This window comes from Aegilops tauschii, chromosome 7, assembly GCF_002575655.3.
Source record: "Aegilops tauschii subsp. strangulata cultivar AL8/78 chromosome 7, Aet v6.0, whole genome shotgun sequence".
NCBI classification, from domain to species: Eukaryota; Viridiplantae; Streptophyta; class Magnoliopsida; order Poales; family Poaceae; genus Aegilops; species Aegilops tauschii.
In genome coordinates, this window is record NC_053041.3 from 54,380,039 (window position 1) to 54,400,704 (window position 20,666).

Below are 20,666 nucleotides of genomic sequence, written 5' to 3' on the forward strand. Positions count from 1 at the left end.
AATTTCATGCCATCTTGGCTCTTTGGAATACACATTTTCCACAAGCAAACCAGTGCATTTTCTTATGAGTTGCATCATCACCCCACCAAAATTTGAGATACGGCATCTGTAATTCCTTTACAATTTTTTTAGGAATTTTGAATACCGACATGGCATACGTAGGTATGCCCCTCTCTCTCTCCTCGCACAAAGAAGAAAAAAGAAAAGCATATCTTAGGCCCAGGACACCACGCATTGCTTCCACTCCATACTGGGCCGCCACGCCGGGCCCATCTGTACCCGGAACAGCCCGGGCCTGGCGTGAGAGCGACAGGGCCGTTGACTGCAACAACGGACGGCTGAGATACGGCCGCGGCGCTGCTCAGTCGGTAGAGCTGTCCCTCGCCGCTAACCCCAGCCTGCCACGAGCTCCCTCCCCCCTCCTCCCTCCCATCTCCTCTCCTCCCCCACCAAATCCCCAATCCGTCTCGCCGGCGCCCCGCCCCCACCGCGCCGCCACCTCCTCGGCCTCCCCGGCGCGCCCGCGCCTCCGCTCCGCCCGCCTCCCCCCCGGCGACAACCAAACAGGTAACCCCCCGATTCGACCGCGCAAGTCCGGATCTCGACGCGACGGAGAGGAAAAAACGAATCTTTCTAGCGCTTCCTTCTCCCCTATCGCCGCTACCCGGCAGAAAACTCCGTCCCCGGGGTAGAGATTCTCGATCTCCAGTCGATACAGCGCCTGTCCTTAGAGGGAATCGCGTAGCCCTACTGCCCCCCTGCGGTGTAACCTAGCAGTCCTGGGCTTGAGTCTGTGTGGTGTTTGGTTTCGCAGAGGGTCCGGGAGGATGGAGCTGCAGACGTCGGGGCGGCCCATCGAGGTGCTCATGGAGAAGGTGCTGTCGATGAACATCGTCTCCTCGGACTACTTCAAGGAGCTCTACAAGATCAAGACGTACCACGAGGTCATCGACGAGATCTACAACCAGGTGGACCACGTCGAGCCCTGGATGACGGGCAACTGCCGCGGCCCCTCCACCGCCTTCTGCCTCCTCTACAAGCTCTTCACCATGAAGCTCACCGTCAACCAGATGCACGGCCTGCTCAAGCACCCGGACTCCCCCTACATCAGAGCTGTAAGTAAGGATTATCTATCTTTTCCTGCCCCTGCTTTCCTAACGTTTATTTATCTTACTGCTCTTTATGATTGTAAGTTTTTGTTATGATTGTATGTTTGATTTTGTTTAGCTTTCATGGAATATAGTTATTTTTTGCAACAGATTGGGTTTCTGTACCTGCGCTATGCCGCGGACCCAAAGACCTTATGGACCTGGTATGAGCCCTACATTCAAGATGATGAGGTACCGTCTCTTCTGTGTTCGCTCTCTGCCTCTTCTGCATTTGTTTGGCCATAAATTAAACAGCAATAGGCCAAGTTCTAGTTCCAATGATATGTTTTTGTTTGCATCAAAGTAAGATTCAAACCTCAGCGTTGCTTTCAACAAAGATGTTCTGTTATTATGATGTGGCTGCTGTTTTTAAGAATCATGCTTGTGCAAACCTGAAGTGACTAGTAAACATATATTGCATATGAAGGCTGGCACAACATATGGTTCTTCTGTTATCATCCATCGTGGACCAAGTAAAGGATTTTATCTATGAAAAAAAGGTGAAGCCCAAACAGTGAGCTGATGAAAGTGTGTGATCAGAAAGGCTAGATGGATAGTTCTCCGGAATCCACCATGCCTTTACTAGAGAATAGAGATTACTTGCACTTATTAGTTGTTTCTTTATGACATAACGATCTGCACATGTATGAGCCTAATGCTTATCCATGTGGATCAATGTGTGCAAATAGTTTGCCATGCCTGTTCTTAACATTTATGAGTTTTGGTGATAAAATGGTTAATCCTTTTGCAGTTCTTTTGTAATGAACCATAGCTCACCTCTATATATTATGTGTTCTCTATCAGGAGTTTTCCCCTGGATCCAATGGTAAAATGACTACTATGGGCGTTTATGTGCGTGATGTCATCCTTGGTCAGGTATATCTCTTAAACTATGTCCCCATTTCTTCCATTTGACATAACTTTACTGTAGAGCTGCTATTACAGTTTTCTATAGTTACCCAACAACATCCGAGGACATACATGATTAACATACCATTTTCTGAGCCTAAGTGCGATGTCTGTTTGTTGAATCTCACCTGTTGATTTGGCATACTGAGCGGAAATTTCAATTGTGGAGTTGCTTTAAGAGGAGACATCTCTTCCACCAGTAACCACTTTGTAAAGGTTTGTCATGATATGTTACTCGAATGTTCTTTTCACTTTTGCCACTAGTGTTCCATATTTTCAACTGGTTGAAGTATTCATTGCACATAAAAATGATGTGTGCTTTTGAGATGCTTTACTCTGTTTCAGGCTACGTCCTGTATTGTTTCTTTCTTGGTTTGAGATGCTATTATTTCCCTTTCTGTCCATGCTTTATGCTTTGGAAAAGATCTATGGTCATATTTACCAAGAATCAAGTCCATTCCCATATAGAAAAAAGGAGGTCCAGTGTGTAATAAGTATCTTATAACTGTAAGCTTTTGAACTTTGTTTTAGGATGCCTAAGTTCAAGAAAAACTCTTGACTGGTTGGCTCCCACATTCATTCAGTCAGGATTCTGTGATATTTTGGTATAATGGATAGCATGTCCAATAGTTTATACTCCCTCCGTTCCTAAATGTAAGTCTTTGTAGAGATTCCACTATGAATCACATACGGATGTATATAGATACATTTTAAGTTTAGATTCATTCATTTTGCTCCGTATGTAACCCATCTAGTGAAATCTTTATAAAGACTTATATTTAGGAACGGAGGAAGTAGATCTTATTGCGTATGCAAGCTAGAAGGAAATTATTGCCATATTGAGTTGCTAGTGTTTTGGTGAGTCAAGACAGTTGGTAAACTCCTTGGTTTGATCAGCTGTTACTGTTTGGTGGGTGAGTCCTTCAATTCTTACAGTCTAGCTGATACGGCAATGGATATCTGTCTCAGTTGGCACGAAGCACTAGCAGTCGTTTGACTAGTTCTTATTTTGGCCAAAAAAAAATTCAGTTTATTTTTTGTTGTCACGGTTTGCCACAATAACTGAGAACACCTCAGCCCTAGCCTAGACGCTCGTATGCCAAATACAACAGAACAAATTAACCTCATAACCATACTCCGTTACCACTATGTTTCTTGACAAGTTATATGCTATTGTATCCGTCTAGTATTTCCTTTCCAGGCCATTATTCTAGTAGCTTCAAATGAAGAATAGCATTCACACGTTTGGTAAACTAAATTTCCTTGTCATTTATTGTTTCTTTGCAGTACTACTTCGACAGTCTTCTTCCACGAGTGCCTCTCCTAATTCTGCGACAGGTTACTGCCCATCTTGAGAAAATGAAGCTCCCAACAAAGCAGTCAGGGATAACCGGGGATTCTAGCCGCCTTGGTTCAGATGATACTGCCCGGCGGCCTCCTTCAGTGAAGGCTTCTCTGTCCGTCTCTTTTGGTCAGCGTGCTCCACACCGTGCATCCACAAGGGATTCATCCCCAGTCCGAAAGACATTGCCTTCTGTACGAGAAAGGGAAAGGAGTCATGATGGCGGTCATGCCAAATCTCCACCCAGGAAGCACCGAAGTCAGAGTCGTGAGCGCAGCCGTGACATTGACAGGGACCGTTCAGATCGCGATCGTGGTAGGTACAAGGATAGGGAGCATGGTCGGCACAGCCGTGATAACAGAGACCGTGACTACCGCCGCTCGAGCTATTCTGATAGGGATGTCGAGAGGCGGAGCCATGAAAGGAGGGATAGGGACTCCGATCGAAATGGACGTTCGAGTGGCCGCAGAAGCAGGAGCAGGAGCAGGAGTCCGAGCCGTGGCAGAACCAATGGTGACAGCCATCGCTCCAGCCCGTTTGGTAAAGCGCCAGAGTCATCCAACTTGGCGAAGCTGAAGGATCTGTACGGCGACGCGACGAACGCAAAGGACGATGCCGGTGATGACAGATCTCGCAGGGACTCCGGAACTGAAGAGGTGATCAGATTGGGAGGCGCCAGGTGGAGGTGACTGCCAGAAGCCGAAAACCATGGGGATTCTGTTCTTGTTGTACTAACATTGCTATACTCTGCGGGCGTTGCGCAGCAGTCAATGGGTCTCGTCTCCCCTGCGATCTCTGCCTTCCCTAGGGAAAAGTGTCTCCGACTAGGGTGTACAATGCAAAATCTGTTGGCCGGCTAAGCAATTTAGTGGTGATTTCAAGATAAATTGTTACACTTTGGATAGCCATGTTCTGTATCTGATATATGCTTTATGTGTTGAGCTCGAACAAACATTTGCTTCTTTGCTTGTCTTGTCTGTGACTGATATGCAGCGCTTGCTTGTTTCGATGTGTTAACTAGGCAACGGTTTTTCCTTTAGCACCGGTCTTTTGTTTAACTAGGCACCTCTCTGCTACAGAAATAACTAGCGTTTAAGCAAAATATGTTCTATTTTTACGAGCACCTTTGGAAGTATACCTTGCATTGTACTCCCTTCGTCTCACAATATAAAATGTTTTTTGAAGCCGTGTTTCTTATATTATGGGACAGAGGGGTATATGGCCTCGGTACTTTGGTGTTTTAAATGAAAAAAAAATGGTAGGAAATGACCCAATTAAACGAAAAAATTGGCCTTGGGATAAATAAAAAAGGCATGATAAATGCCTAGCGCTTATATATCCTTATAATTGTTGCGTTCCTAGTTTAGTTTAGCCTTTGTTTATTTCTCTCCTTGTTGGATGCATCATTACGAGAACTAGAGACTGGTACAGGTTAGGAGCAATTTCTCCTATAAACCTCGCTAGAGCACCCACCGTTCCAGGGGTCTTGCATGCGCTGCCTCTTCTCGGCCGTGCGATCTCTTTACTCCTGTACGACTTTACTCGTTGTCAACTGGTCAACCGTTAATTCGTTGTATTCATTTTACACGCTCCCAGCGGCATCAGACGTGGGTGACAGGTGGGTCTCATTAGCTGCAGGACAGAGGAATTGGGGTGGGTTTCCTTCGGTTTGGGTACGCGACAGGGGTGAAACCCATCTGACACACCCGATGAAAACCTAGCAGTCCCTTTCTCTCCCTCACTAGCCGCCACTCTCGATGTACTCTCCTTCCATGGCAACTCCTCTCCCCTGCCTCGGCGCCTCCCGCAAGAAGACACCGCCTCCGGGCACCGGAGGAGGGGCTTGACTAGAGGAGAGTGCAGTGCAGGAAGCCTGGTTCGCCGCGTCCCCGTTCATGCTGGTGGAGCTGCTCCTCCATGAGAGCTGGCCATGAAGGGAGCCATGGTGGCAGCACACCCCGCCCCTTCTGTAGCAAGAGATCGAGCAGCCCCGGTCTGTGCCTACACGAGCAACACCGTGGCTCCATGCCTCCCCGCCGAGGACGACGCCATGGCCAGGTTGAAGCCGACCGAGGAGGTGGGCTGGGTCGGCCTGGGCCTGTCCCTGTGGACTAAGGCACAGGGGGACAAGGGCTTTTCTTTTTCCTTTTTTCTTTTTGTGAAAAAAGCTTTTTTCCCTTCTGTTTTGCAATTTCTTTTAATAGAAAAATAGTTTTATAAAATATAAAAGTTGGTCTATTTATATTGCAAATTTAGACACTGCCACAAAAGTTATGGATTTATTTGAAATAGTTCGTATTTTTCATAATTTAGAAAAAGCATTTTAAATACTGTTTTGGCCATGTTTTAGTTATTTTAGGGCACTAAAATATTTCATAAAATGTCGGTTTCTCCAAGACAATTACTCAGTGATTATTTGCAATATTATGAACATTTTTGTCCTTGTGTTTGGTGAAATAATTTATGGATTTTATAATTTAAAATTGAAACTGAATTCAGAGGTGGAATTTGAAATGAGATATGAAACCAAGTGACTTAGTATAATCAGAGAGGGGTTATTGTAGCTTAATACATGGGGGTGTTACATCTCATGTCCTCAAGAACAAACGTAACTACTCACAAATCATATTCATGCTCAAGATCAGAGGGGTATTGAATAGCATCAAGGATCTGAACATATGATCTTCCATCAATTAAACCAACAAGCATCAACTACGAGATGTAATTAACACTACTAGCAACCCACAGGTACCAATCTGAGGTTTTGAGACAAAGATTGAATACAAGAGATGAACTAGGGTTTGAGATGAGATGGTGCTGGTGAAGATGTTGATGAAGATTGGTCCTCCCATGATGAGAGGATCGTTGGTGATGACGATGGCTTCGATTTACCCCTGCCGGAGAGAAGTTTCCCCGGCGGAATCTCTCCGTCGGAGAGCAAAAGTGCTCCTGCCTAGTTTTCGCCTCGAGACGGCGGCGCTTCGTCCCGAAACTTTCCTTTCAATATTGTTCTAGGGAAAATGGCATCATATAGGAGAAGATGGGTCCCGGAGGCCTGCGAGGGGCGCCACAAGCTCGGGGGGCGCGCCCCCCAGGCTTGTGGCTGCCTGGTGGTTCTCTTGCCAATAATTTTAATATATTCCAAAATAATTCTCCGTCAATTTTCAGCTCATTTGGAGATGCTCAGAAAAAGTGCCTCCGATGTAGCCTTTTTCGGTCCAGAATTCCAGTTGCCGGCAATCTCCCTCTTCATGTGAAACTAGCAAAATAAGAGAGAAAAGGCATAAGAGTTTTATCATAAGGTGGAATAAGAGTCCATAATGCAATAAATATCAACATAAAAACATGATGCAAAATGGACATATCAGCGATCATAGCATCGCCTCGGTCAAGCTTATTCTTCTTAGCTTTGAGGCCATGTCCGCATGAAAGTAAACTTTCATAAGAGCGAGGTCATGGCCATGGGCATCGACCATCACAAGGAGCGAAGGGTTGCCAACGTCCTCAATTGTAAAGTGGGCAAGTTCCCTCTAACTTACCTTGGCCTCCCTATCTCTGACCGGAAGCTTCACATCGCCGACTGGGAACCTCTTGGTGCTACGGTTAGCAAGAGGGTTGGGTCGTGGCGTGGCAAGTTTATGTCATCGGGTGCTAGACTTACGCCTACGGATTCTAGCTTACCGCCGGTCCCGATGTTCGCGATGGGGCTTTTCCTTTTGGCTAACGGTGTGCATGCCAAGTTGGACACTCCCTGCTCCAAGTTCTTTTGGGAAGGAGCTAGAGTAAAGCGCAAATACCACTTGGTCAAATGAGCGGCAATATGCAGGTCCAAAAAGTTTGGGGGCTTGAGCATTACTAACACTAAAACTATGAACATAGCCCTCCTTACCAAATGGATCTGGAAGCTCCCCCAAAACGCGTCGGGGCTTTGGGAAGAGCTTCTCAAGGCAAAATATTTCCCCAACTGGTTCGTTTATGAAGGCACGATAGGGCCTCGCTCTTCTGGAACGCAATCCAAAAAATAAAATCCGCCTTTGCCTTGGGCGCGTGTTTTTCCCTGGGCAATGGTAGGCCTGTTCGTTTCTGGCTTGACAGCTGATGTGGGGATTCACCTTTATGGCAGGAATACCGCAACCTATTTCGGCTGGCTGTTCGTTTCTGGCTTGACAGCTGATGTGTGGATTCACCTTTATGGAAGGAATACCGCAGCCTATTTCGGCTGGCTATTCGTTTCTGGCTTGACAGCTGATGTGGGATTCACCTTTATGGTAGGAATACCGCAGCCTATTTCGGCTGGCTATGCAGCCAAGCATTTCTGTCACCGAAGCTTGCGTTTCAAGTCAGCCTAACATCGCCTTTATCCATACTTTAGCCGAAGGTCCAGTTGGCAGGGTCTGATTGCTCCCCAAACTCGGTCTCCTGGGATTTGTCGGCCTCGGGGCAGTTTTCGGTCAAGTCCTTGTACGAGAAGCTCTCCTCTCCCCCGTTGTTATCGCTAGTGAGACATCTATGAAAGTTGTGGTGAAAATCTTTCTTTGGCAATTGTTTCGCAATAGTTTGCCTACTTCCAATAACATTGCGAAGCGAAATGGACCCTCAATCGGTCACTGTACTATCTATGCAGTGGTGGAAGATGCGAACCACACGTTTTTCCATTGTCCTATAGCCATATTTGCGTGGAGTGTCGTCCGTGAAGCTTCCGGACTAGACTGGAATCCTCGGTCCTCTTGGGACTTGGTCCAACTCCTTTCTCCCCTTCGCGGGGGATCGAAACGTGTTGTGTGGATGTGCGTAGGGGTGCTTCTTTGGTCTCCGTGGAAGATTCGCAACAAGTTTACTATTGAAGCTGTTTTCCCTTCGCACCCGACTAACTGCCTATTCCAAACTAATCTTTATATGCAGCAATGGCGGCCGCTGGGGAAGGAAAGAGACAGTGAGCAGATGGAGATGGCGACCAGCAAACTTCGTCACGTTTACACCATGGCTAGGTCGACCATCGAAGATTAGGGTAGCTCTTTTATTTTGGATTCCGCTATGAGCCTCTTCGAGGTCTGATGCCTCTCGCTTTGTTATCTCAAGTTGTTTGTGACTTATGACTGCACTGATTCTGTTATGTTGGATGCTGCCCGGTGGCTTTATTAATTTAAAGTCGGACGCTTCTTGCGATTTTGTTTTAAAAATCTAGGTAAGTGCCCGTGCGTTGCACAGGGGCATACATATTCTGTTGGCTCAACACTGATTATGGCTAACATATACATGTAGGATCCTCATGCACATCAGATGACACTGTTGTATTTTTTACCGCTAGCATTAGATGATATTGTCGGCCTTTCTATTGCTAAAATCAGTTTTCTTCTTTCTCCTCCTTCTTCTACCTCCTTGACCCACTATCTCTGGCATACAAATCTAAGCGTACAACCTTTGTCAATGGTGTAGCCAGCTCGCAATCCCCCTTTCAACCCCACCATACAGTTTTTTATAATTCACATTGTTCGCATCTTAGTAAGTCTCTCTCCCTCATCTTAGTTAATTGCCCGTGCGTTGCAACGGGATATATTTATTATGATATTTTGATGGTTCAGTATTAATCATGTCTAACATATACCTTCAGAATCAACATGCACATCTTGTATTGTATGCTTTTTTACCGTTAAAGCAAGCTTCCCAATCCAAGCTCGCCACCCCTATGAGTGATGCATCCGGATCACCACCCCCACCCGACCAACATATACTTTGAATATTATTAACTCATACATTTAGTTGTGTTTTTTTGTAATTATACATTTAGTTGTGTTATATTTCACTTCATATTGGTCTTATTAAGGTGTACCTATAATTTTCGGATACGTCACATTAAACTTCTCCTTCCCCACATGCCTCATCCCTTTGTTTCCTACTGTCACGATCAAACAGTAGTCTCTCCCCCTCTCCTTCCCGTTGCAATATCACAATCAAATTGCATTCTATGTTCTCTCCCTCTCCTGTTATGATGCCACGATCAAACTGCGACCCCTTTTCTCCCCCTCTCCCGCTGCAGTGTCTCAATCAAATTGCTTTTTATGTTCTCTCCCTCCCTCTCTCCTATAGATCTCTCTCTCTCTCTCTCTCTCTCTCTCTCTCTCTCTCTCTCTCTCTCCCTCCCTCCCTCCCCTACTGACACCTTGATGAGACTAAGTTCAAGAGCAACCTCAAGTCCTACCGAGGTACCTGTACATGTAAATCGAAATTATTGATTATTTGCAAGAGAGTGGTTTTTCTACACCCCAACTTGGTGCACCCCGCTACAGCCCCAAAGGAAAACATAGCCAAACTTTCCGAAATTTTGTGGAAATGATTATGAACAAATATTATATGTGCTTGCAAAGTTTGGTGGTCAAATGACATTGAGGAACTCAGTACAAAAAAATTAAAAAAATGTATGTGCACTGTTTGAGAAGAATTTGTATCTTTTTTTGTACAGAGCTCCTTGGATATCATTTGACCACAAAATTTTGTAAGCATCTATAACATTTGTTCATAATCATTCCTAGGAAGTTTCAATTTTTTTTTAAAGTTTTCCTATGTTTTTATGTGGGGCGCAACGGGGATGCACCGAGGTGGGGCTCAGCCGCTACATTCCCTCCTAAAAAATCCGTGTGATTGGCATGAGCTGCAACACTCTCCCCCATGAGGTCACTACCATAGCTAGAACCCAAGGTGACCTCGATGCAATAGACGACATCATGTTGAAGTTGCGACCATTGATGCAAACAGAATGTGCTGTGGCTGTTGGGTAATCAATTATTCTGTTCTTAAAAAAGGTGTGAACGTGCTACAGTCCTAGCTATTTTATGAGCAGACTTGATGTGAGTGATCGACTTAGAATCCTGATGTCCACCTAAAAGTAACTCTATGTTGCAGTCATAAATTAGCACCCTAAACAAAGGCAGTATGCTCGTATGGCAGAGATAAAAGCTTGAAAATAGGTTTTCAGAACCAGGACTACTTGTGCACATGCAACGAAGCACACATATGAGCTCTAAAAAGGAACACCTTATAGTTGTCGCAGTTTATTACAACTTTGCGAATAAGGGAAAGTAGTGGCTGAGCCCGTGCACCCCCACTGCACCCCGCATGAAAATATAGCAAAACTTTTCAAAAAAAAAATTGAAACTTATTTTTAGGAGGGAAAGGCTACAGGGAGTAGCAAGGAGACCAATTCAACGCCTCGGGTATCAGCTCATTAACGATCCCCATGTATACAGTCCAGAGCGAACACAACCAAATCAAAGCAGCCTGTCCTTCCGCCTCTTCCACACTACTGCATTGTTAAATCTGCCAACACACCGAGAAAAATACCAAACTTCTATATGATACTAAACCACAGCACCGGCCGTGTGGCCCAGCTTTGTTCAGTGTCCAGCAGGAAGGAAGCATCAGATTTGATCTTAACTGTACCTGTACAAGGCGCCGACCAGCGCATTGCAGGCCTTTTTGGTTGAATTGGACGGGTGCAAACCATCAACCACACATTCTCTGAATCTGGACTGATCCACAGCTCTGATCTCCTCCTCATGCCACGCCAAGAACTGCAATGACCCCCTAACAGATTCAGTGCCATTCCTATATATGGTGCAATTATTTCGTCAATTATCACGTTCAGACCTTGATGCTCCCTTGGTTAACCTTGGTCCATCCCAGCTTCAAGTCCTCTCTTTGCTACAATCTAGCAAAGTCTGTGTAAGAGTTAATCAGTCAGTAGATAGAAGACCAATATGTGAAACTCAAAACACGCCACGTATGAGATCAGTGTAAGCCTACCATTGAGATCGGCCGGCAGCAAATCTCTTACCAGTATAAACCCACGTATGAGATCAGTGTAAACTCAAAACTCCGAAAATCTCTGCCCCTGCCGGCGTTTGTGGTCGGTCGGGATGAGTTAGAGATCAGGTAGATGAGGCCGTTGGGGATAAAAGCTGCACTACCATTGAGGTCTCCGACCAACTTCCGCTTTCACTTTCAGGCGACGGCTAGCTGCCGAAATCTTTGACCATCGTCGTTGGACGGCGTAGCCCCGCGGTTCTTCAGACAGGGGTCCCGACAATCACCCCCACCATGATTTCTAGGAGAGATAGGAGAGGGGATGAGATGGGGTGCGGCCGGCGCCGGTCCGGGAGGACATAGGAAATGGGGCGGCGGCGCTCCATGGGAGAGGAGGAACGGAAAGTGAGGAGGGCTCCACGAACGGGAGGCATGGATAGACCAGAAGAGGAAGGAGGCCGCCGGGCTCCTCGCTTGATTACCTACTGTGATTTATTCCTTCCCATGAATTTATTGTATTACCATGTACAACAAAGAAGAAATTGATTGCTGTCCGAAAATTTATTGTGTTGCCAAAGGAAAGATTGATCTTATTATTACTAAGATTTATTTGATTACCAAAGATGAAAGCGTGGGAGGGGGAGGGGGTCGTACGAGGAGGATGGACGAAGGGGTGGGCGACGTAAGACGGGAGATGGAACACTCCGTTTCTTTTAGGTAGTATAGAGACGGAACACTCCATTTCTTTTAGCAAGGCTCCCGCTCCCCCTCTCGCAACCACGGCGACCTCACGCCTCCCGCTCGCCATTGCCAGATCCACCGTAGCTCTCGCTGCGCCAACCACTCGACATGCCTCCTCACCGACGAGGACCACGAGCGCCGAGTGCGGCCGCACCCCCTTCCCCTCCTCAGTTGCCTCGTCATATCCACGAAGCCTTCCCGGAGATTCTGAGATTGATCTTACCAGTTCCGCAGGGAGTGCTCATGGTGACTGGGGCTCAGAGTTGGGTGGAGCGGGCGATCAGGATCCGCGACGCCACTGCGTCGTGGATCTGGCGAGTTCAGGAGTGGAAGGCGGCGGATCGGGCGGCGGCGGCGGCGACAGACCCGAGCACGAGATCTATGGCGCTGCAATATGCGGGGACCTGTCAGAGGAGGGCGGATCTGGAGCAGAGGACCCCGGCGAAATTGATCTACGACGAGGCCACGATGGAGGAGAGGGCAAGGATGCCCGCCTTCCCCCAATCCCCGCCGGCTGCGTTTGTGATGTGGGCGCGGGTGGAGGCGAAGTCAGAGGATCCATGGAGGGCGCGGCGGTGGGAGTGCATGCTGGGGGGATACCATCAGGTGCATCTCCGCAGCGCGCATCCTCGTCGGCGGCGGCCAGTCGAGATTGAGCGTGGATTCCCAAGTGGAGGTGAGGGCTCTGGAGGGGATTTCTGCTGCTACTTGCCACAATTTTCAATCCACGCCTCCTGGCTCTCCGATTCGAGTGGCACATAAGCGTGAGAATCGGCAGGCGGCGTCACCGCCGGCGTTGGTTACTTCTTCTTCGGCGAGAAAAAACTATGGGGGGCGCTCTGTCACTGCGCGGAGGGCCCTACTTGTCGGGTGTGTGGTGGATGTGAGGCCCGAGCTAGAGACACTTGGCGACTGCTGGTTGACTGGCACTCGAAAAGAGGAGACGCCCAAGCAGAAGACGCTTCCTGCAGATCCTATAAGAGAGAGCAAGGCCCAGTCTGTTCCCCAAGCTAGGGTTCATCTCCGCCGCCGCTGCGGGGCTCCTCTTGGCTCGCTAGTGTGGGTCAGGAAAGATTTGTTTGAGTGTGGAGAGTTCTCTGCCAAAGATTGCCACCCTATTGGAGCGGCTGATCACCTGCCCCTTCCGAAGCAGTTCAGTTACTCCAGGTATTGTTGGGCTAGAGGGCACGGGAGAATTCCATTTGCTGATGTGGTCCAAAGGATGGCCGGAACTGGAAGAGAGGGTTCTCGAGGAGGAGGGAGATATGCAGCAGGGAGGGGAAGAAATGAGACAGGGCGTGGTGGGACTGCTAACCCCAAATCATCAGGAGGAGGGGAGACGCAGCACCAGACTACTCAACCTCCTGCGACCCAGATGCCTCCCATCTCTATATACTCCAGGCCACCGATTGTTCCTCTGCGTCAACCGAATTATATGTTCTCACAGGGCCAGATGTATGCAGGATTTCCCCCAGGAGGATATGCTCAATTCCAGGGTGTAAGTCAGTGGCCTATGCCACAACAACAATTCCCTTATCAGTTTCCTTTGCAGCCAGGCATGATGCCATACCAACAGAAACTACCTTTCAACTCTGGGAGCTCGTCTGGTGGCAATGGCCCAGCTTTACCCTCTGGATCCAGCAAAAACAAGAAGAAAAATCCCAAAGGGGGGCTGTGGACAACAATGCTGATCAGACACAGAGCAAACAGTGATGTGGAGGGGAGTGCACCTTACGATGTTGATCCGAAGTTCATTGGAGCCATATGCTATAACTGTGGACTGCCTGGACACTTTGTTGGGATGTGCTTTCTGCCCAGGAATTGTTTCATCTATAAAACTCCTGGCCATCATATGGATGTATGCCCCACCTGGTATAAGCCATACCTTGTTGCACACTATTGGGGGAGTGCTAACACAGGCCTGGGGTTCTTCCATGTTGAAGCTGGAGATGTTAGTGATAGCAATTGGCTTAACTTTGGAAATGTAGGCTTAGTGGTTGTGAAGGAAGGGAATATCACAGGAGATGAGCTTGGGCAATGTTTCACTCAGATGTGGAAAACCAACTGGCCATGGCAGATAAGACCATATGATAAAAACAAATTCCTGATGAGGTTCCCCCCAAATAAAAGAATTGCTGAGCTTGCTGAGTACCCATCCATGAATCTGAAAAGGAAGAAAGCAACTATATCTTTCATGAAATGGGGAGGACAAATGCCAGAATATGACTCCTTGACAGAAACTTGGATAGAAGGATTGCCCCCAAAGTGGATAAGCTGGAGTGTTATAGCTCAAGTGGCATCCATTTTAGGGGTTCTGGTTAATATTGATTGGCACATGATATTCAGAAGCTTTTATGAGAAAGTGAGAATTCAAGTTGCAGTCAGAGACCCCAGCAAAATACCTACTGATAGAGTGGTGGAAATTCAGCATGAGCTGTATCTGTTGAGGTTTGCAGTGGAAAAAGATGCTGAAGAAAGCTCCAACTCTGACAACCCATCTGACCCTGCTAGCAATAAGATTGAGGGCACCAATGTCAACAGTGATGATGATCTACTGGGAGAAGAAATGGAAACTGAGATGGAAAAGTCTGGGAAAAATATTAATACCCCAAGGCCATCTGCTGCTCCTAAAGGGTCCAAATCAAATAGCTACAAAACTCCTGGGGCTACTTTTGAGATTATTACAGGCTCAAAAAATCAGAGAGCTCCACTGACCAAAAGCTATTTGGAAGTGGTCCAAAAGAAAACTAGAGATGATTTTGGAGAAAAGTTTCTACCTAGCTTTGAAGCTGCTGTAAATCAAAGTCATGACAAAGTTGTTGGTCTAAAAAACAACAAAACTGCTGTGAAGTGGGGGCCTATAGAAGCCACCAGAATGAGTGACAGGATCAAAAGAGATGGGAAACCTGCTCTGACCAAGGCCCAAGAATTGAAGCAGAAGAGAGACTTGGAGATTCCTAAAGGTAATAAAAGGAATACTACTTCTTTTACCTACTTAGATAATGAGCTCTTACTTAATATTGCTAAATCTTCTGGTATTAATATGGGAGATGGCTGCCTGACAGCTGCTCAAAATGTTAAAGTAATTAAACAGATTGAGCTAGACAGATTAAATAAGCTCCAAGACAATAACCCAGAGATTTTTCTCCCTCCTGATATTGGTATCACAGGAGAGGAATTTAATTGCGTTGAGCCTGATCCCACTAGCAGAGGTAAAAATGGGGATAATACACATAATAATGTGCATGATACCTCAGATGTGCCATGGGTTGAGGTGTCTTCCCATAGGAAGAGTAAAAGTAGGAGGAGACTAAAATTTTAATCATGATAGGTGTCTTTTGGAATGTTAGAGGACTAAATGGATCCTCCAAAAGCACTAGGGTGCAGGAGCTCATTAGAGCACATCACCCTGATTTTATTTGTCTTTCTGAATAAAAAAACAAAATTTTACCAGTTCCCAACTAGAGGCCATAGATGTTGGCCTTGAATTTGTGTGGAACTGGCTTCCAGCTGTGAATACTGCTGGAGGGGTGTTGGTGGGTGTGAAAGATGATGTGTTTGAAATTATTAGTTGCATGTTTAGTGTTGCTCTTATGCTGAGAGATAAAATAGACAACAGCATATGGAGACTAATTTCTGTGTATGGTTCTGCTTATGATGCTTTTAAACTAGACTTTATTCAAGAGTTGCATAGTGTTTTTTATATGTGGGATGGCCCTACTATGATAGGTGGGGATTTTAATCTAGTCAGAGAGGCCTGTGACAAAAATACTGGTGAGATAAACCAGCATTGGGCAGATCTCTTTAATGACTGGATTAATAAATTTGGCCTTATTGAGCTCAAAAACGCAGGGAGGAAATTTACTTGGGGTAACAACCAAGATTCTGTAGTTATGGCCACTTTAGATAGAGTCTTCATTACTGTGGAGTGGGAGAGCTTACATCCTAATATTCAGGTGAAAGCTCTGCCTAGAGTGGCTAGTGATCACACTCCCTTGGTGGTTGATACATGTGCCACTAAGATCCCTAAAAACAAAATATTCAGGTTTGAGAAATGGTGTCTTGAGGTGGAAGGTTTCAGGGAAGTGGTGATCAAAGCTTGGAATACTGAGTGTCACTTAGTTAAAGCCATTGATATTTGGCAGTTCAAAATTAGGATTACTAGAAATGTTATTAAAGGGTGGTGCATCAATTATGAGGCTGCCCAAAATAGACAGAAGCAATCTCTAATTGCTGAATATAACTGCCTTGATATTATTGCAGAATCCCAACCTCTTTCCCCTAACTCCAGGAATAAAACTAAATCTATTTCAGGTGAGCTGAATGATATCTGGACCAGGGAGGAGATCAAAGCCAGGCAGAGGTCCAGAGAGAGGGACATCCTGGAGGGAGAACATAATACTGGATACTTCAAGGCCATTGCTAACCAGAAAAGGAGAAAGAAACAAGTACTGATGCTGGAAGGAGAAAATGGTCCTTTAAATGATCTTAAAGGTATTTTAGATGTTGTTGTTAAATTTTATAAGAAGTTATTTGGATACCAAGATAAAATTGACATCACCTTAGAAGATGACTTTTGGGGTGATGATAGTAAAGTTACTAGTGCTCATTATGATATTCTTAACACCCCTTTTATTGAGCAAGAAATTAAGGAGGCAGCCTTTGGCTCGTATGCTGAGGGGGCTCCTGGACTTGATGGGTTCCCTTTTTTGTTTTACCAGCAGTTTTGAGATGTTATTAAGAATGATTTGTTTGCTCTGTTTAGAGACTGGGAGAAAGGTGAGCTAGATTTATTTAGACTCAACTTCTCTCTACTTAACCTAGTTCCTAAGGCGGTGGATGCTGTCAAACTTGAAAATTTTAGACCCTTGGCTATGACTAATTGCAGCTTTAAAAAAATTTCCAAGTGTGTCACCAATAAGTTTGGCCCCATCGGTAATGAATTGATTTCCCCTAATCAAACTGCTTTTATAAATGGCAGGTTTATTGTGGAAAGCATTGTAGCTGCGCATGAAATAATTCATGTTGTTCATGCTAGGAAAATGTCTGGTTTTGTTTTCAAACTTGACTATGAGAAAGCTAATGACATGGTAAATAGAGAGTTTCTAGTAGATATGATGTCCACAAGGAGCTTTAGCCCTGACTGGATCAATAAAATTAAGTCTTTGTTATATAATGGATCTGTTGGTATCAGGTTAAATGACATGAACAGTGACTTTTTCTTGACTGGTAAGGGAGTAAGGCAGGGGGACCCTGCTTCACCCCTACTGTTTAATCTTGTAGCAGATGTCTTCACTAGAATACTAGATAAGGCATCTTCTAACAAGTTTATTGAGGGGTTTTTTCCTCCCTCTAATCCTGCTGGAGTAATCAGCCTGCAATATGAAGATGATACTCTCCTTTTTCTAGGCAATAGTTTAGACCAGGCTAAAAACCTAAAGTGGCTATTATCTTGTTTTGAACAGATCTCTGGCTTGAGGATCAACTTCCATAAATGTGATTTGGTCCCCATTAATATTAATTCTGATAGCGCTAATATTTTTGCCCAAGTCATGGGTTGTAAGCTGGGAAGTTTTCCCATTAGATACCTTGGAGCTCCTCTTCACTACAATAAACTTAGGAAAGAGGATCTTCAGCCTGTGGTTGAGAAAATTATTAAAAGAGGGGCAGGCTGGAGAGGGAGGCTCCTGTCCTTTGGCAAGAGATTAATATTAGTACAATCCTGCCTGGCTAGTATCCCTTCATATTTGATGAGGATAATTAAATTTCCAAAATGGGCTATAGCCCTGATTAATTCTCAACTGGCTCACTGTTTCTGGGATGATTATGAGGGGCATTTTAAATACCACCTTGCTAATTGGGGGTCCCTAGCCACTAACAAGAATTTTGGTGGTCTCGGTATAACTAATTTGGCAGATTTTAATCTTTGCCTTCTTGCTTCCTGGGGTAAACACTAGTGCAGAACCGGGCTATAGCACCGGTTCGTAAGGCCCTTTAGTGCTGGTTCTGTAACCAGCACTAAAGGGTGGGGACTAAAGGTCCCCCCTTTAGTACCGGTTCTGCACGAACCGCCACTAAAGGGCCACCACGTAGCAGGAGCCAGCGCCGGGGGTGGGGACACCAACTGGTACTAAAAGATTTGGGGGATTTTGGGTTCATGATTTCTTTTTCCTTTAATTTTGTGTTTTCCATTTAATTCTTTTTCGTTTGCTGATATTTTATGATACTACATATTGTACACGTTATGCATATATATATATATATATATATATATATATATATATATATATATATATATATATATATATATATATCATTGAATGTCTCAATACCACCATTCACACATACACATGTATATATATACAATTAGGTATATACAATTTCTCCTACATGTTGCCTTCGGAGCCAGTGGCATTTGCCTTGGTGCCTTCGGAGCACGATGACAATTGGGAGTGGTTCATGGGGGCGGTAGCAGGTAATGGTATTCTCCTTTGGGGTCTATGACCTGGTCGAGCAAATATCCCGCTATTTCCTCTTGAAGTGCTCGTATGCGCTCCCTTGGTACGAGCTTATCCCGCATCTCATTGAACTTTTCAGAAGGAGATCAATATGCATGTATTAGTTGTGTGATTAGATATCGATAATGATGTAAAAATTCTGAATAGTTTTCTGGCAAACGTACCCATAGTTGTCTATCAGATTTGCTCCTTTCGGACGCCATCATGCGAATGTTCTCGCAAACATAGTATGCATAAATTTGGAAGATATGGAAGAATATACTTGACCATAAATATAATATTTTTGCCTGCTCTAATGTGGGAGCCTCACCCTTCTGGAAAGAAATACTCTAGGCTATTAAGGCCACTAAATTTAGGTATGCCTGGAAGGTGGGTAATGGCAAGAGTATTAGATTTTGGGAAGATTACTGGTGTGGTGAGACTAATCTTGCTACTTAGTACTGGGGACTTTACTCCATTGCTATGGACCAGCATGCTACCATTGATGAGGTTTGGGATGGGGTCAACCTCAAGATTAATTTCAGGAGATGTTTCTCCTCCAGCATGATGATTGACTGGAATAACCTTTTTGAGGAGATTAAAACTCTAGTTCTGATTGACAGACCTGATACCCTTGTATGGAAATACGAGACGAAGGGACTGTACACAGTAAAATCCTTTTACAATGTTGTTAATTTTAGGGGGATCCTCCCTGGGAATATTCCTCTGGTGTGGAAAATAAAAATACCTCCTAGAATTCAAATTTTTCTCTGGTTGATTGCAAAAAATAAACTCTTAACCAGAGACAACCTTTGCAAGAGACAACATGTTCCAGATATAACTTGCCTTTTTTGTTCTGAACATGAGTCCTCTTGCCATTTATTCTTTTCTTGTGTTGTTGCTGCTGAACTTTGGAGAGTAGTTAGGGAAGCGGCCAATATTGATATTTGTGATAATATCCACAAAATGCTGGAATGTTGGGTCAGCAAGCCTAACACTGCAGCTTCCTTTGTGCAAGCTGCGGCCCTGTGGGCTCTCTGGAAAAGCAGGAATGACATATGTTTTAATCGATTGACTTGGATGGGTATGCAGGTGATCGTGAGGAAGACTACAAAAAACCTATCCTTATGGGAGGTGGTCTGGCTAGATGTTGCCAAGCCAGAGCTAAAAGAGATCGTGCGGAAGCTGGAGCAGATGGCAAGAAATCCCCCACCCCTCCTGTGGCCAGATCCAGGTTGATTGGGGGAAGATATGGGGGAGAACTCTCTGGAAGCGATCTGGTCATGCTTTGATATACCTGGCGCCGTGGCGATCTCCTGCACTAGTGGCCATATCCAGGTTGATTGGGGGAAGAACTCTCTGGCGCCGTAGCGATCTCCAATGCATGAAAAAGCGTGGAGATGCGACTAAGGGCCGAAGCTCTATCCCGTTTTATCTTAGCTTCTTTCAGTTTTAGCCTTTCTATCGTCGAGGGGAGTTTCCTCCGGCGGGCATGTTGCTCTTTAGTTTCCTAAGCTTTTAAGCTTTGTAATACTTAAATTGATACATGACCGTGTTCTGCTGGGTTTCATTGTTAATGCGATGGAGCCGGGCTAGGCCCTTTTTCTCTAAAAAAAGATGAGATAGAGAAGAGAAGAGATTACTAGTGTAGTCGACGAGTGAAGTTTGGCCGCCAATAGGAGAGATCCATCTCGTAGGGGAAGAAGACGAGCACGTCTCTGGGCGGGATCTTGCAAACCCCGCGGACCCTCCGGGCCGCCAACTCGAGCATGAAGTACCACGACTGTGATGGCCCCTCCGCTCCCAACATCCGCACGAAGACGTAGCCGCTTGTCTCGCCAAACCACCACAGCTCCAGCCGCTCGCTCCAATGCCCAGGCCGCCGGATGCTCTCCGGCTTGACCAGGACCTGCTTGGACCAGGCTCCGCCCTCGCGGGAGCCAGACAACGTCCAGATCCAGAGTGATATCTCTAGCCCGGTGGCGACGAGCAGTCCCGGCTGCCTCGCGTGGCCATCGGACACCAGGAGGAGTTCCTCGGGTCCGCGCCCACGTAGTGCCTCGCCGTAGTGGCCGTCGATCTTAGTGACGGACGCCTGGAGCTGCGCGTGTGAGAACTTGAGGACGAAGTGGTACTCGGCCGACCTGCACAGCCAGTGGGTGTCGCCTTGGAGAACGATTGGAGGGTGCAGGAGCGCGGCGTCCTGAGGGCACGGAGCGACCGCGGTCT

General features: G+C 45.9%; 2 protein-coding genes across 5 annotated transcripts; both read left to right on the forward strand.

The window, feature by feature from the left end:
* The first annotated feature begins 356 nt into the window (after positions 1–356).
* Positions 357–4,361, forward strand: LOC109761209 (pre-mRNA splicing factor SR-like 1). Of its 4 annotated transcripts, XR_002232441.4 has the most exons (6): positions 357–567; positions 815–1,115; positions 1,260–1,340; positions 1,953–2,024; positions 2,094–2,273; positions 3,345–3,632. XR_002232441.4 is itself a non-coding variant. In XM_020320017.4 (5 exons), exons 2-5 carry the CDS (start codon positions 828–830, stop codon positions 4,086–4,088), a joined length of 1,185 nt encoding a protein of 394 aa, XP_020175606.1. In that variant the 5' UTR covers positions 357–567; positions 815–827; the 3' UTR covers positions 4,089–4,361. The 4 variants fall into 4 exon arrangements, 1 of the variants encoding a protein (XP_020175606.1); XR_002232442.4 differs by lacking the exon at positions 2,094–2,273 and having other exon boundaries at positions 815–1,119; positions 3,345–4,361; XR_002232443.4 differs by lacking the exon at positions 3,345–3,632 and having other exon boundaries at positions 815–1,119; positions 2,094–2,272.
* A 7,585-nt stretch (positions 4,362–11,946) lies between these two features.
* LOC120968333 (uncharacterized) lies at positions 11,947–20,087 on the forward strand. The gene is made up of 3 exons (XM_040395008.3): positions 11,947–14,903; positions 16,255–16,434; positions 19,530–20,087. The coding sequence occupies exons 1-3, from the start codon at positions 13,163–13,165 to the stop codon at positions 19,727–19,729; spliced, it is 2,121 nt and encodes a 706-aa protein (XP_040250942.1). The 5' UTR covers positions 11,947–13,162; the 3' UTR covers positions 19,730–20,087.
* Positions 20,088–20,666: the final 579 nt, after the last annotated feature.

Excerpts from the sequence above, each read along its gene's own strand:
- LOC109761209 (XM_020320017.4), top strand. The coding sequence starts at position 828 with ATGGAGCTGCAGACGTCGGGGCGGCCCATCGAGGTGCTCATGGAGAAG. Across the intron at positions 1,116-1,259 it reads ACTCCCCCTACATCAGAGCT|ATTGGGTTTCTGTACCTGCG; the intron begins GTAAGTAAGGAT and ends TTTTTGCAACAG. Across the intron at positions 2,025-3,344 it reads GTGATGTCATCCTTGGTCAG|TACTACTTCGACAGTCTTCT; the intron begins GTATATCTCTTA and ends GTTTCTTTGCAG.
- LOC120968333 (XM_040395008.3), top strand. The coding sequence starts at position 13,163 with ATGGCCGGAACTGGAAGAGAGGGTTCTCGAGGAGGAGGGAGATATGCA. Across the intron at positions 14,904-16,254 it reads AGACTTGGAGATTCCTAAAG|GTGAGCTGAATGATATCTGG; the intron begins GTAATAAAAGGA and ends AATCTATTTCAG. Across the intron at positions 16,435-19,529 it reads TCCTTTAAATGATCTTAAAG|GTGATCGTGAGGAAGACTAC; the intron begins GTATTTTAGATG and ends ATGGGTATGCAG.